At 37.3% G+C, this 15,347-nt stretch overlaps 2 protein-coding genes across 3 annotated transcripts in view; one reads left to right on the top strand and one right to left on the bottom strand.

The window, feature by feature from the left end:
* Nucleotides 1-505: 505 nt before the first annotated feature.
* The window catches only part of LOC121409153 (cilia- and flagella-associated protein 251-like), a 31,465-nt gene continuing 16,623 nt past the window's right edge, over nucleotides 506-15,347 (top strand). The window contains exons 1-7 of one of the 2 annotated variants that reach the window (XM_041600994.1): nucleotides 506-578; nucleotides 9,254-9,330; nucleotides 11,760-12,387; nucleotides 12,451-12,487; nucleotides 13,165-13,398; nucleotides 14,083-14,229; nucleotides 14,969-15,072. In XM_041600994.1, coding sequence (XP_041456928.1) covers nucleotides 9,297-9,330; nucleotides 11,760-12,387; nucleotides 12,451-12,487; nucleotides 13,165-13,398; nucleotides 14,083-14,229; nucleotides 14,969-15,072 — 1,184 coding nt within the window. In that variant the 5' untranslated portion in view covers nucleotides 506-578; nucleotides 9,254-9,296. Of the gene's footprint in view, nucleotides 579-9,253; nucleotides 9,331-11,759; nucleotides 12,488-13,164; nucleotides 13,399-14,082; nucleotides 14,230-14,968; nucleotides 15,073-15,347 lie in introns of both variants that reach the window. The other variant, XM_041600993.1, reaches the window with a different exon arrangement.
* LOC121406968 lies at nucleotides 775-4,333 on the bottom strand. The gene is made up of 2 exons (XM_041597842.1): nucleotides 2,104-4,333; nucleotides 775-845 (listed from the first exon to the last, which is right to left on the bottom strand). The coding sequence occupies exons 1-2, from the start codon at nucleotides 4,331-4,333 to the stop codon at nucleotides 775-777; spliced, it is 2,301 nt and encodes a 766-aa protein (XP_041453776.1).

The following is a 15,347-nucleotide window of genomic DNA, read 5'->3' on the forward strand; positions in this document are numbered from 1 at the left end:
ATAAACATCATAACATGACAGTTGAGTTTTGATTGTTTTTATGTTTGTTTTTGTTTCATGCACTTATAAAGCATTCAAAACATGTTAAAATCGTCTAATAAATGACGGTAAGCCCGATAACGCACGAGAAGCCACACAGTTTGTAATTAATTTTGTGATAGTCTTAATTTGTCCGAATCTGCATTTTATCATCATGCATTAAGAAGAAAAAGGATATTGCCAGTCGGGTTAGATTTAAGAGAGAAGTAAACAATAAACAGATCACTTTGTACATGGTGCAGGCAATTTTTGTCATTTTTTCTTTCATGAGTTTAGAATAGGCTTACTTGTAACACAAATTGAATTAAACAAAATATATATATATAAGTACAGTACACTGCAACAATGAAGGAATTTCCAAGAACACCATGCATATCAACCACTCCCGAATGTCCTAACTTGTGATTTTAGTGTGGGTAATGTTGAAAGATCCCCATCCACAAGACATTTTGTGTCAATCATTAGGAAAAAAAGAAAAAAAGGACATTGACGATACCATAGGATCGCGTAAACAATCATCTCCTTGACAACTGAGTAAGGTAAAGTTCATTGTTTATTACAAAATCATTCATATGTTATACACTAAAGTTATGATTTTCATACCTGAGTGTGTTGTTGAGAATCTAAGAATGTACAATTGTCCTATCGTTTTTAATAAAGAAGTCTTTGCTTGGGAATTCTCGGACATCTAGCTCAGCTCAATTTGCGTTAGAAATCTGTTCAGTCCCAAACACTTCAAAACGTGTAACGTTGTTCTTCTTCTTCTGTATCCTTCCTCCGCTGTATCGGAGATCCGCAGTTTGATACTGCATTAATGGTAGCGTTACATATTTTGACGTGAGAGTAAGGTAGATCGAGAGAGGTGAATCTTATGCAAGAAATTTAAGACAAGTAGGTTAAGGTCGTTTCTGGAGGAATCTGCTAATTCGACGTCAGGTAGAAACAGGACGGAAGCGGTAAATTGTTGAGGTTCTTGATCATTGAAATACACAGAAAAATACTGCAGTTCCTCGTCTTCTTTTATTAAGTGTAGAAGTGTTTTCCTGTGTGTGCTAAACGCTGGGCATTCTCCAACAAAATGTACAACGCTTTCCACTTCGGAGTGGCAGAACTTGCAGGACGTTGTGGTACTTTGATTCAGAGAGAATAATCTTCTATTCGTTGGGTATGTACTGCAGGATAATTGAGCTCTGATGGATATAGCTTCCCTCAAGAGAGGGCTGGAGACTTGCTTTGGGTAATAATTCTTTTTATTACGTTGGGTCATGCCCGACCATAGACTTAGAGAAGATTTTTTAGCAACTGCAATTTCAAGGGCTGCATAGACATAGTGTTGTTTATAAATTTTTCCCATTGCTAGCTTCTTCCATACTTTATATGGAATGCGCTCTCTAAGGATGTTAGTGAGACTTGGAAGCTCATAACTATTGAGAATTTTTATCCAGCGTCTTACCAATGGTGTATTGTTTGCTATACCATTCAATAGGATTCTTCTTTCAGTGCGCTCGTCTGAAAGGCTTGCATATTGCCCAAGTAAGAGAAGAATTTCATAGTCGATTCGCTTATCCATTGGAAGGATATCTAGCAATAAATAAACAATTTCGTCAGCCGCACTCCTTGGCAAACCAAGCACTCTTTTAAAAAGAAAAGATTGAGCCTTGTTCAGACGGGACAGCATGTAGTTGGTAAGTTGGATAATCTGAATCCCATATAGCATTCTTGGTATGCAGAACATTTTCCAAAGATGAGTACATATTGGTGGCAGCAGGCGTAGAGTTCCTTGCTTTGTTCCAGTAAGCGAGAAGAAGGTGTTATATCCCTTTGATATGATGTCATTGGTGTGATCAATATTACAATTGCTTTTTATTATGCCAAGGTGTGGGTGCTCTCTGCTTTCCTTGATCGTCATTCCTCCCATTTTCCACTCGATTGAACTTACACTGGTTGATGTTTTTTTGTTTATTACTACTACGGCACTTTTTTGTGGATTAATTTTATATCTCCAGGCACAGGAATAATTGAAGGTGAGGTCCAGCATTGATTGGAGTTCACGAGGGCATGTACTGATAAGAGCAACGTCATCTGCTAGTACTATCACTCCCATGTAGCAACCGTTAATAGAGCATCCTAGACAAGCATTCCTTAGTGATTTGATCAGGCCATCGATGAAGACTGTATATAAGGTGGGAGAGAGCACACTTCCCTGTTTTACACCTTGAAGGATTTGAAAAGGAGAGCTGACTTTTCCTTCCCACATGACTCTACTGGTACTACCATTGTAGAATTCTTCCAGTGTAGATAACAGAGATTCATGGAGGCCTAGGTTTTGAAGCTTAGAAAATAGGCCTTTATGCCAAACGATGTCAAATGCTTTCTGTGCATCAAGAAGAGCAAGATATGTTGTGCATTTCTTGGCAGAGTTCAGTTGGATTATTAATTCCAGTGAGGATGCAGTAAGGAGGCAAGATTTGCCTTTCTGGAATCCAAATTGTAACTGGTCTGGGACATCATTTATTGCAAGTGGAATTTCTAGTTGAGATTTGATGAGCATTTCCAAAACTTTACCAATTGTTGAAGAAACTGTTATGCCTCGGTAGTTAGAAGGATCTTTAACATCTTTTCCTTTTCCTTTGTGAACTGGGACTATAAGGCCGGACTTCAAAGGTTCAGGAATATACTTTAGGGATATACATCGATTGAAGAGGGCGAGGAGTAATTTCCGAGCTATTGGGCCAAGATATATAAGATGCTCAGGAGATATATTATCAGGTCCTGCAGCTTTTTGTTTCTTGAGAGAGTTAATAGCTTCATCTAGATCTTTTGAAGTAGAGGGTTGAAGTGGTTGATTCAGATTGTCCTGGAACGGGCGAGTGGGGAAGGCTTCATCTATTTCAGGCGGAGAAGAGGCATTTATATAATCCGGTTTAGCAAGATCTGAGAAATATGTGTTGAAGCCATCTAAAACTGCCTCTCCTTCATACGTTGTACCCCTATAAGACAGTGTGTCGGTGGACCGAGATCCTTTGGTGCGTTTGACAAGCCTATAGAAGAGTTTGTCATTGCTACCTTTAGCATCCTCAATTTCTGAAAGGAGATTATTGTGACACATCCTCCGTGCTTGCCTGATGCTACTTCTAAAAAGACGTTTGGTGTATATATGCTTGATCCAGAGAGGGTCCTTGCCTTTTGGTTTCCCGCTGGCCCTCCAGAGACGCCAATAATGTTGAGATTGTTTATAACATGCCTCTACCTTTTTTGTCCACTCTCTTTTCCCTTTCCTTTTTCTTTTCTGACGGCCCTTCGAGTGTGGTAGAGTTAGTGATACCTTCAGCATTTCTTTGCTAAGTTGATCAAGCAACAAGTCAATTTTAGTCGGATCCAAACACATTGTTGGAAGATTAAAGAAAAGTTTCTTTGATATTTGTTCCATAGGAAGAGTATAGAGATGGTGCCGCTGGTCTGCACAGCACTGATGCCAAAATATCTTAGGACGAAGTATAGACTTTCCAGATCCTCCAGTAATGCGATCAGGTATATCATGATCTACTTGATAATTGGCTAAAAGTGGTAGTGAAAATGTCACTTTAACCGGTGTGTGGTCAGAGGTGTTTAGAGGATCATCATGCTCAATAAGAAGGTCAGAGAAGCAGTTTTCTAGTTTTGCAGGTATTATAAAGTCATCAATGTATGAATGTCGTAAACCATCATCTGATTGGAAGGTGTACAGCTCCTTTTTATTTTGGAGAGATGACAAGTTAATCATGTTCTCACTAATCAGAAATTCCTTTAGAATACGTTTTGTAGGTTTCTTGCACGATGCATTTGTCAGATCAGCATTCAGATCTCCACCAAGTATAATCAAGGCCTCTTTATGAGTTGTTTCGATGTGGGATATGGTAGAGAGCATATGATGATACTCAGAAATACTATTGGCATCAACATCACACGGAAAGTATCCATTGCAGATAATTAAATGCGAGTTTGATGGCTCATGGAGTAGATCTGTAATAATTAATCTTTGTGATTGAGATTCTATTTTTGTTGCTTTCCAAGAGCTTGATGTTCTGATGAATGTAGCTACTCCACCCTTTGCTCTCCTTCTTGGTAGTGGTAACGATGAGTTATTTTGCTGTGATATACTAAAGACTTGGAAGTTATCATTGATATTAGCAAGCTCATTAAGGTCCCATTGGTAAAGCCAGTGTTCTTGAATTAATAGGATATCCAATTCTTCTAATAGACGTGATATGAAAGCGTTGTTAGACTGTGCCCCCCTGCAGTTGAAGGTTCCCATTCTTAGTTGTTTTCCTTGTTGTTTTCTAGTAAGTGGAGACTTGTGGAGGTTAAGTGTAGTATTTGTTGGTGTTGGGCTCTCAGTGCTTGGCGAATGACAGGGTCTGTAGTGGATAGGGGTAGTGCTAGAAGATTTATTGTATACATCACTGCCTGGTAAGTGTTCTCCATTAGAGTTTTGTGGTCGGCGGTTGAGGCTCGGCCCTGCCGAAAATCCTGTTGCTTTGGTGAAGGTGTTAGGTTGGAGGCCTCCTGATTCCGTTCTTGAGTGACTGATGATCTATCTTTCGTGATGCTGTTATCCTGTTGTTTCCTGGGCTGTTGTAATTCAAGGCATTCTTGAAGAGATATTGGGCTGAGGGGCCTAGAGGTGTGGTAGTGGCTGTTTCTATTTTTCTTTCTCTGAGGTAGATCTGAATCATTGGTATCATGACGAGAGTTACTCTGCTTTTGACCATCTTTAACCTTGTCTGCATAAGATACAAACTGTGCCTGCATATCGTTTATCTCTCTTGCTGTATCCTGTTGGGTTTTTGATGTTACATAACTTGTTTGTGCTGGCCATTGATCATTATAGTTGACTGCACTTTGCCTTCTTTCATTTGAATGAAACTTGGTGTTTTGACTCTTCCTGTTATTATTATTTATTCCTTTGCTGACATATGGATGGTTTGGTTTCCTTCTGATGAATTCTGGGTGTTTCTTTTTCACACTGAAGGGAGGTTGAGCCTGAATACTAGTATCATAGTTAGAAGCCTTGTCTGAGCTGGTATCGTCAGATAAGAAGCATTCATCAATCAATGGAGAAAATGAGTTCCTGATGGGTATTCTATCTCTAGTATTACATGTAGATGTTCTCCTTTTCATCTGACCTTTAGGCTCATTTCTGACTCTAGAAGTTGACTTTGAGGTATGTTGCAGGGGAGGATTCTCATTCATCATAAGATCAACTCCTTGTTGAAGGCACTGTGCATATATGAAGTCGAGTTGAAGTTGTAAGTCATACACTGTATCATCCCGATCTTTTACAGCCTTCTCTAATTTATGAATGTAGTGATCTTTCTGTTTAAGTAGATTCTGATCATTAAAACGCAGATCTTGTAACTGCTTGATTTCTCTGGTAGACTCCCCCATCTGCCTGTGAAGACTCTCATTTTCGCTCATGGTCAGGCTAGTAAGTGATCTCTGAACTTTGAGGTCTTCTCTCAATCGATCTTTTTCTTTTTTCATTTTGAAACAATGAGTGCAGGGACCTGTAGAATCCAAAGAGTCTTGACTTTGATTGACATTATTACTCTTCTTGAGTAATTTTTCCCCTTCTGGCTCTAACTGCTCTACTGGAGAGATGATGGAGGGGGACTGGTTAGCATTAGGAACTGGGTCAGGAGTACCAGATTCTTCTTCCAAAACCTCTGGAGTCTCCATGCTCAAGGTTGGAGGATTCACAATACTACAGGAGGAGCAGATAATTGATTCGTCTTTAACTGCTCTGGTAGGGAGGCAATGAAGGTGAAACCACTTGCAGCAATCTTGACATTCAACAGAGTTTTCAGTATTTGGTGAATTGCAAATAGCACAGTTTTCTTCTTGAGAAACCTGACTTTCTTGAGATGGTGTAGGTGGTGTAGACAGCTTCATAGGTATATCTTCCTGGAATCTGCAATCTGCACAGATGAAATCAATCTCATCCATTCCTAGAAGGTGGGTCAAGTCTTGTGGAGACAAGATTGTGCATTCAAAATGTAGCCATCTGTTGCAGGAGGCACAAAGAATAGTCTCTGTACAGGCATGAGCTTCGCAAACTGGACATGTACATGTTGCCTTTCCTTTTCTTTTGCAGTCGCACCCATTGCGCTTCATGGGAGTCTTTTTGGAGAGCAGGTCAAGTCTTCTTTTAATCTCTTCAAGAGTTGATTTTACATCAGTCATATCCACTTGAAGATCAGAAGCATCCATGTTAATGATTTTTGATAACAGCTCTGGAATCAGCTGTGTCTGCTTTCCTCTTACTAGTAATTTGCTAGTTGCTCCGAAGAAAGTGATGGTTAATTTCTTCTGTTTGCCTCGCTTCCCATTAACGAGTTTATTGTAAGTTTCGATGGTATTCTTTGCAATCCCTTTGCTATTAACCCCTTGTGTTAGAACTGACACATGTTGTGGGTTGATGCCCCCTTTCTGGGTTGAAGCAAGAATGGCTAGATTCTGTAGTTAAACTACCCATATTCATATCACTTAAAATACACGAAGCCATGGTCATATCATAAATTCAACAAATTTTTCAAAACAGATGAAAGAAATTCAACGAAGTTGGAAGAAATAAAATATTTACAACAACAAAACCAATAATCATTAAGATTAAGAATAAGATTCTATTTCTAATATCAAAATGAGCTGTAGCTGCAGGATAGGTGAGAAGAAAGGCTGGATAATGAATAAAATAATAGGATGATGGCGATGGTGATGAAAAATCATAGAATAAAAATTGAAGGATGTAAGATGAGAACGTTGAAAAATCTTCCAGCTCACTGACAGCAATCAATAAGTTTTTCAAGAAAATGAAGTTTAGCGAAGTAGGGTGTAACGTTAGGCAGTTAATAATAAGCAGTGTGACGAAAATAAATAGGCGATGAGTGCAAACGAAAAGGATGAAAGGGTTGACATTGAAGCGATGAAGGATGAATAAGGATGACCGAAAAGAGAGGATGATAAACGTTAGACTATAGGCCTACTAGCAAATGAATTGAAGGATGAAGGGTGACAAAAATCATAAGTCAAAGAGAGTGAATAGACAATAAAGACAGTCTGAAGATTTGCTAATAATATTGTTTTATGTACTCACTCCCCTGTGTCTTACTCATGTGATGAACTCGAGTCTGATGATGGCTAGAAGTGGGGATCCAATTCAAACATCAAAGAACTTGATTGACTTGGACTTGGTGAAAGTTCCGCTTCAGGTACAATAGGCCAACTCTTAAATGCACGAGTGGGACCACGTAGAGAAGTTGTGCGCAGGTTGCTCGCGTACACAGTAACAGTTGTTTACATACGCGGATCAAGACGCAAGTTCCAAAAACCCTTTTCGAAGAAAAAGGTAAAAAAACTTGAGAAAATCGACAAAAAAAAAAAAAAGCGACACCGCACCGATAGTGACAGCGCAGGGTCTTTGGCCAAATGCCTCAGTCCTGTGACAAATCAAATCACGTTTTTCAGATTCCTCATTTTTGAGGCAAAATTTGACTTTCAAAGGCCCCCAAAACAGATTTTTTAGTTGAAGTCAGTACTTTGAGTTTGACTGGCATTGTCATCATTGCAATTGCATTGCCATTGGCATTGCCATTGGCCTTTAGTTTGTTTTAAATTTAATTCACTCATCCAATGAACAAGGTTATGATATAACCTAACCCAAGGAGTTCCCGCCTGCACAGCAGGCGGGAGCCCAGGGGCTTTCCATGTATTTGACCATACTCACGTATGTTAGTAAGTATGCTGGGGCTTACCTCTTCTTCTGGAAACCGTACAGTCCACCGTCTGGTGTATTGTCGTCTGGTGTATTGTCGTACCTAACCCAGGGAACTCCCTTGTCACTTAAAACTAAAAGTGATTTCCAAAGAAGTGCTAACATCAGCAATAATAACCTACAACAAGTATGTCTTTGAAGGCATTGCATCTATTGGTGCACATATTTTATTGAATAATACACGGTAAGCCCTAACCTAAGCCCTAACCTGGGCGGGAGCCCAGGAGCTTATCGTGTAATTGACCATACTCACTGGACTAGCGTGAAGTATGGTCAAAATAATTCTCCGAATAAATAGTTAAAATATAAATTAAGCACTTACCACGATTATATGGATGAAAGTCTAACGAGTGGCAGTTTCCTGACATCTGGGCACAAACTGGAACCTAAAAAAACCCGAAAAGTTCTCTCCTTCTACCCCGTCTCGATCGGCCATTTTTCTGATGAATCGTAACAAAATGGCCGTTCGAGACTGGGGTAGAAGGAGAGAAATTTTTGTTTTTTGGGGTAGGCTTAAGGTGGCTTTTTTATAAAAATTTTGTTTTGAACATACCATCCTAATCACACCAAAAAAATAAAAATCTTGAAACTGTACAACATATTTCTTTAATTTACCGAGCATTATTTGAGTCTCATTAATGTCCTATCATTTCTCTCCTGTTCATTAATTTAATATCCAGAAAGGTATACTAGACTAAAAAAGCTTCAGTCTTTGTACAAATGGTTCCACTGAACAATGTTGGCTACACACCAGTAGTACAGGGATGATAGTATGAAGGGGGAAGGGGTGTCTGTGTACCTAAATATTTAAATCAGGATTTAACGGTATTTTATTTTTATTTCACTCAAAAAATCAGTTTATAATGTTCCTTATGTTCTTATTAGTAAGTGTGCCAAAACATCTCATGAAAATTTGAACAAAAATAAATGATTTTCTTCAAAAAAACCTTGGCCAGTCTTTTGAGATTGACTTTGACTTTACACATTTTGGGAGTTTTGATTATAAAGGCTGAAATTTTCAGTCACATGAAATGTGTTTTTTCCATTTTTGGTCAGACTTTTAAATGATAATCTGTCTATGTAAATGTAATGCAGGGTCAAGGTTCTCGGTCATTGTGTATCTCCTTTTACTTGTACTATAATAAATAAATTGTTACATACACCATGTAAATCCCCAGAAAGATGGTTTTTGCCTCGATCTGGATGTACATGTTGGAAATTCATTCAAAATAGGTAATTAATGTAATCTCTAAAGTTTTAAAAGCAGCCACGAATGCATGACTCCCAAGGAATTTAGGGCTTTATAAGCAGTCTTGTACATAGTTTGATTCAAGAAAATTTTATTTCCCAATAAGGAAAGTGAACCTTTATATGAAGATCAATGGTTTTTGTTTAATCTGACAGATATTACAGCCAATCAAAATTATCTGACAAAAAGAAGATTGTCATGGCAGAAGCTGAAACTCAGCCCCCTACAGAAGGTATGTATAATGGTGACACAACATTCGCTCCAGCGGTAATTCCTCCAGGCTTTATTTTGTCTAAGATATAGGGTGTGGGTAAGGGTTACAGTAAGGTTTTATGTTAGGTTAAGGATAGAGTATAATGTTAAATTTAGGGTTGAATTTTTAAATTCCATTAGTGTGTGGACTTCACAGCGGAGCAATTGTCACCGCATAAATGTAATGTAACTATGTATAACCAAGGTTCAATTCTTTTTAGTGACAGTAACACTGATTTACTGAATAGATACTTATGTATGAGCTGCAATTCATCCAACAGTTAATGATTTCAATTCAAACTGTTCTACCTTACATTACAAATTTCATCAATCAATCCTTTTTGGAGAGCACCTACCCTGATGAATGGAAATGCGCAAAAGTCTTACCCATTTATAAAAAAGGTGACACTTCAAAATTAAGTAACTATCGCCCAATTTCAATTCTCCCCACGATAAGCAAAATAATTGAAAGACTTGCCCATCAACAATTCTACGATTATCTCACCAAAAAGTCAATCTTGAGTAAAGTACAATTCGGTTTCCGACCGGGTCACTCAACCGCAGCCGCTTTAGCTTCAATGACGGATCACTGGTCTAAAGCAATAGACAATGGTCAGCTTGTGTGTGCTGTTTTCATTGATCTTAGACGTGCGTTTGACTCTGTCAACACGAATGTACTGCTAAATAAGCTCCAGCGTATTGGCTGTTCCGATAAAACACTTAGATGGTTTAACTCTTATCTCAACATGAGATTGCAATGTGTTCAATATAACAAATCTATTTCTGAGAAGGAAAGTGTGTCTATCGGAGTACCACAAGGATCCATATTAGGTCCGCTACTCTTTCTAGTACTTATAAACGACCTGCCGAATGTAATAAAAAATGGTCAAGTTACAATGTATGCCGACGACACAACATTATTTTTATCAGGATGTGATATAGAAAGTATGAAATTGGCTTTACAAGAAGATGTAAATGCTTTAAACCAATGGTTAAAATTAAATAAATTGATTCTCAATGTTGAAAAGACAAATATGATGATTCTGGGATCAAGACAAAGAATGAACAAATATAATAATTCAGATTCAGATATCTCTATCACGTTTGATGGTAAAGTAATAAATAAGGTTCACTCCACTAAGTGTTTAGGTGTCATAATAGACGATAAACTTCTTTGGCATGATCATGTAGAACACGTTAGTAAAAAAGTATGTGCTGCTCTCGCCATACTGAAAAGGGCTAATCCATTCATTGATGTTACCACTGCTAAACTAATCTATAACTGTTTAATCCAAAGTCAAATTGACTATTGTTGTGAGGTATGGGGTTTAAGATTTATCACACAAACAAATCAAATAATAAAACTTCAGAAACGTGCTGCCAGAATAATACTCAAAGCAAACGTCCTCACCCCTTCTGATCAGTTATTTAAAACACTTGAATGGTTCTCCTATCCCCAAAGAGTAATGTATTTTCGATGTATATTTATATTTAAGAGCTTAAATAATTTATCTTCCGACTTTTTTAATGAAAATTTTAAATTAGTATCCGAAAAACATAACGTAAACACAAGATCCGCCTCCAATCTACTACTCGATGTCCCAAAATGCAATACTGAATACTATAAATGCTCATTCATTATTTCCTCAATATCAATGTTCAATTCCTTGCCCCTTCATTTAAAAACCCTATCCACACTCTCTAGTTTTAAAAAAGAACTGAAATCATATATAATGTCCAGCAAATGTTAAAATGTCAATGATTCTTGTACCACAAATATTTTAGTGATTTAATTTTTCATGCCTTTCTGTCTTCTAATAATTATGTATGATTTATATGTTTTTACCTTGTTTTACATTGTATGTTTTACCACTTGTATATACATGTACTGTTTTTATGCTTTTAGGGCCCCTTTTGATACCAGCTTTTGCTGAAAGGGCACCCTATTGAAATATTGTTTAATAAATAAATAAATAAACATGTTATGAGTTAGAAAAATACTCTCAAGTTAAGTATAATTATGTGAATTAATATGAAATACCATTCAATATTATAAATTATTTATTGTAGACATTTTAGTTAAGGATTTTACCTACATGTATGAATGTAAGATTTTAGATCACATCATTTGCATAACATGTCTTACATGATATGTATTATGGAATTAGAACTTTCAAATGAATAATCTACACATTAGCCAAAATATAACACAGGTTTAAAAGATATTAGCATTAACCTATCAGTACAGTAAATATCTGTATTTTGTTTGAAACACAATTTGCATTATAGATAATTTCAATTTGAACATTTGTTTTGTGTTTTCTTTTTCTTAATCAGTATGAAATTTTCCAACTGATGATTTTAAATATAACAAAAGCCATCTTTTTTCTCCTTTTAAATTTGTAAAAGATACTCCAGCAGATGAGCAGGAGGCTACAGAAGACGTTAAACCCAGTGCAGAGACAGGAGGAGAAGGGGATGACCAAGTAATACAACAGACAGAAGAAACTCAAGAACCAGCTGAAGAAAATACCAACAATAATGCAGGAAATGATGGAGCTCCACCGGCAGATGAAGGGGAGAAGGGTGAACCTGAAACACCTGCTGAGACACTGGAGGATGATAGTAAACCTGCTGAAGGTGGAGAAGAAGCAGTGACTGAAGAACAGTTGGGTGATGGACAGGAGGAAGGGGAACCTGTGCCACAGAGAGCAAGAGGGGCGATGCCTCCATCGCCTGCTGAAGAGGGACAAGGACAAACAGAGGAAGAAAAGGAAGAGGAGGAGGTACCACAGAGGGCAAGAGGGGCGATGCCTCCATCGCCTGTTGAAGAAGGACAAGGAGGAGCAGAGGGAGCAAAAGAAGAGGAGGAGGTGCCTCAAAGAGCAAGAGGGTCGATGCCTCCTCCACCAGCAGAGGAAGAAGAAGAGATTCCACAGAGAGCAAGAGGGACGATGCCTCCAGCACCTGTTGAAGAAGGACAAGGAGGAGCAGAGGAAGCAAAAGAAGAGGAGGAGGTGCCTCAAAGAGCAAGAGGGTCGATGCCTCCTCCACCAGCAGAGGAAGAAGAAGAAGAAGAGATTCCACAGAGAGCAAGAGGGACGATGCCTCCAGCAGAGTCACAAGCTTCTGAAACAGTAAGTATCTTTGAATACACCTCTGTGGAAATGCTTTTGAAAGATAGCTACTTCATCTACTCATCGCAGGAGGAGTGGAAAAAAAATCTAACTAAATTTTGATAAATAAAAAATATCAGCAATATCACCCATTGAATTTAAAGGACATTCTCCACCTCCATGCATCTAAATAAAATCATCTTTTTTCATGTTCCTAAAAGATTAACAATATTTAATTGAGATGGAAAAAAAAAATATATCCATTGCAAAAGCTTGAAGGTATCTACAATATTTTTGTTTGAAAAATATAAAAACACATTTGTGGAGCCAACAAGATTGTTCACATGAATCAAACAAGCAATAATTTTAAATTGAATGGATTGGAGATAAGTATAGATCAATTGTATTCATTATAACAAATACAATTTTGAAGCCAAAGGCAGAATAACATGAATTTGGACAGAGTACAGTTTCAATATACATGTACTACAAACAGATCATTGCATATTATAGGTAAAGGTGATATAGAAATACAATTTGAACACAAAAGAAGTAGGAATCTGATCAAATAAAATAGGAGATGAGTAGACTTAACTAACAATATTTTTAACATACTGAACATTATTCCATTAATTGTTAAATAATTCAGTTGTGATTAGTCAATGAAACAATGAAATGATTGTATTGATGATGTTCAGATTGAAGGGGAAGCGGAAGAATCCCAAGAAGACAAAGAGCCACCCAATGATGAAGGCAAAGAGCAAGGCACTCAGGAACCAGAGTTCATGGAATCTCCTGCACCTCAGGTCATGCCTAACGGAATTCCTATACCACCAAGTGCCGGTCCACCTCTTCCAAATGAAGTTCGGTCAAGATCAGCTAATAGTGCTCCTCAAGATTACCTCAATGTGGATGTCACTCCAAATGCTTTGGTAAGATATTTTCTCCAAACCTTTTGACTGCTTGTATTCTGCAATTCCCTTTTACTTTGTTTAGGGACTAAGTAGTTCCAGTAAACAGTTGGTTGCATTAAAAGCATTTTACATATTTTGACTACTCCGTGAGGCTAAAACTTCTTCTTTGAAAGTGTAAATATGTTTAGAAACACATTAATATGCATTTATCACAAATTTTTGACTAAAGATAGGAATAGGTATTGTTTTTTTTTTCTGTTTATGTTAACTCCCATAGAAACTTGGCAGGACGCTTTTGCTAAATGCCAAGCTGGTATATAACCAATTACCTAGGAAACATTTTACGTCTGAGTCATAGTGGCTGACCATATCTACAACAGATATCACTCTCGGGCCTTTTTATTTAGCATGTTTAAATGGAGACAGTGGCAGAGTGGGGATTCGAACTCACAACCTTACAATTATGAGTCCAATGCTCTAACCACTAGACCACATGACCCGTGGGTACAGTGTATGCATTGTAACAAAAGCATCAGATATGGCTAAAAAAGGAAATCTCCACTATCATGAACATTTGATTCACTGATTTATGTACTGTAATTTATGTTTGTCTCTCTGTCTTTGAATTTGCATTAATATTCATGTACCTTGTAACCTTTGCTCGTCATAACTTTCACTGTGCTTTTCTATTTCCATACTTAGAACATGACCTGGTCATTTGGGGTCAATAAATATGTTCCAGCAATCAACTTGACTGACCAGCATAGGAAAATGGTCATCTATGTCTGTGGCAATACTGCAGTTCTCTGTAGTTATGATAAGAATACACAGAAACTACTTCAAGGACATGTGAGTAATATTTGTCTCCAGCCTTTACCTTTGATATTTGAAGGACTAGGCCAATTTTGTATTTGTCACATTTCTATATTGTATCATAAATGGGTGAAAAATAGGGCATAATATGCTTGTCAAAATGTTAATTTAATTGATTATTATTACAGTTTAGAGTAGAATACTAAAATGTGATTAGCACCTGATTACAAACCTTCACATGCCATGTTTGACATGAATCATTTCATCGTGGCCCAGAGTATTTTTACATGAATGCCTAATTAGCCCTTTCAAGAATAGTGTAAATTGGCCTGGTTTGTAAATATGTATATCATCTTAATTCGCCAAATAATATACATGTAACATATTTATGTGGCACTTCTATAAAAAAAAAAGAGAGAGAGAGAGAACAAAACAAAACAAATGCTTTGAACATCCAAAGTTCTGAAGGCTAAAGTACATCAATTTCAGTGGGGCTAATTCATGTGGCCACACCTTTGGTTTTCATGAATCGATTTTCACCAAATTGGGATTGTGGATGTTTTTTCTTCAATCTCCATATATTGAGACATGTTCTCAAAACAGATGAAATGCAAGAAATCTAGTGACATCGTTCTATACTTGAGATGACTCGTTTCTAAAATCCTGTTGAGAAGGTAGAAATTCTTTAGTTCAGCTATTAAAACATTCAATGATAAAAGATATTTCAGAGATATTTGGGTATTATTGTAGAATGAATGGTTTCTTTTCCTTTCAGTGTAACAACATCACCTGTATCTGTGCATCTCAAGATAAGAGATGGGTAGCTACAGCTGATAAAGGAGAGAATAGTATGATCATCATTTGGGATACCTTCTCAGGGTGAGTCTTATGTGTATTTTTTCTTTATTTTTATCAAATCATGAATGTGGAATAGAAATCAAGTAGGAAAAAGCAAAATGATTTCTTAGTAATATTTATGCATGCCAGGTGTGATGGTTTTAAACACAAGATTGAATAATTTTGATCAGTTGCCCGTTGCAGAAAAAAAAATAATCAAGCATGCCTGATTCCGATTGGTTGGAAATCAGGTTTACTTGATTACAGTTATTTCTGTGATGTGCTCTAGACTTGTCATTTCATATGTAATGCAATTA

Source organism: Lytechinus variegatus, chromosome 2 (genome assembly GCF_018143015.1).
Source record: "Lytechinus variegatus isolate NC3 chromosome 2, Lvar_3.0, whole genome shotgun sequence".
NCBI lineage: Eukaryota > Metazoa > Echinodermata > Echinoidea > Temnopleuroida > Toxopneustidae > Lytechinus > Lytechinus variegatus.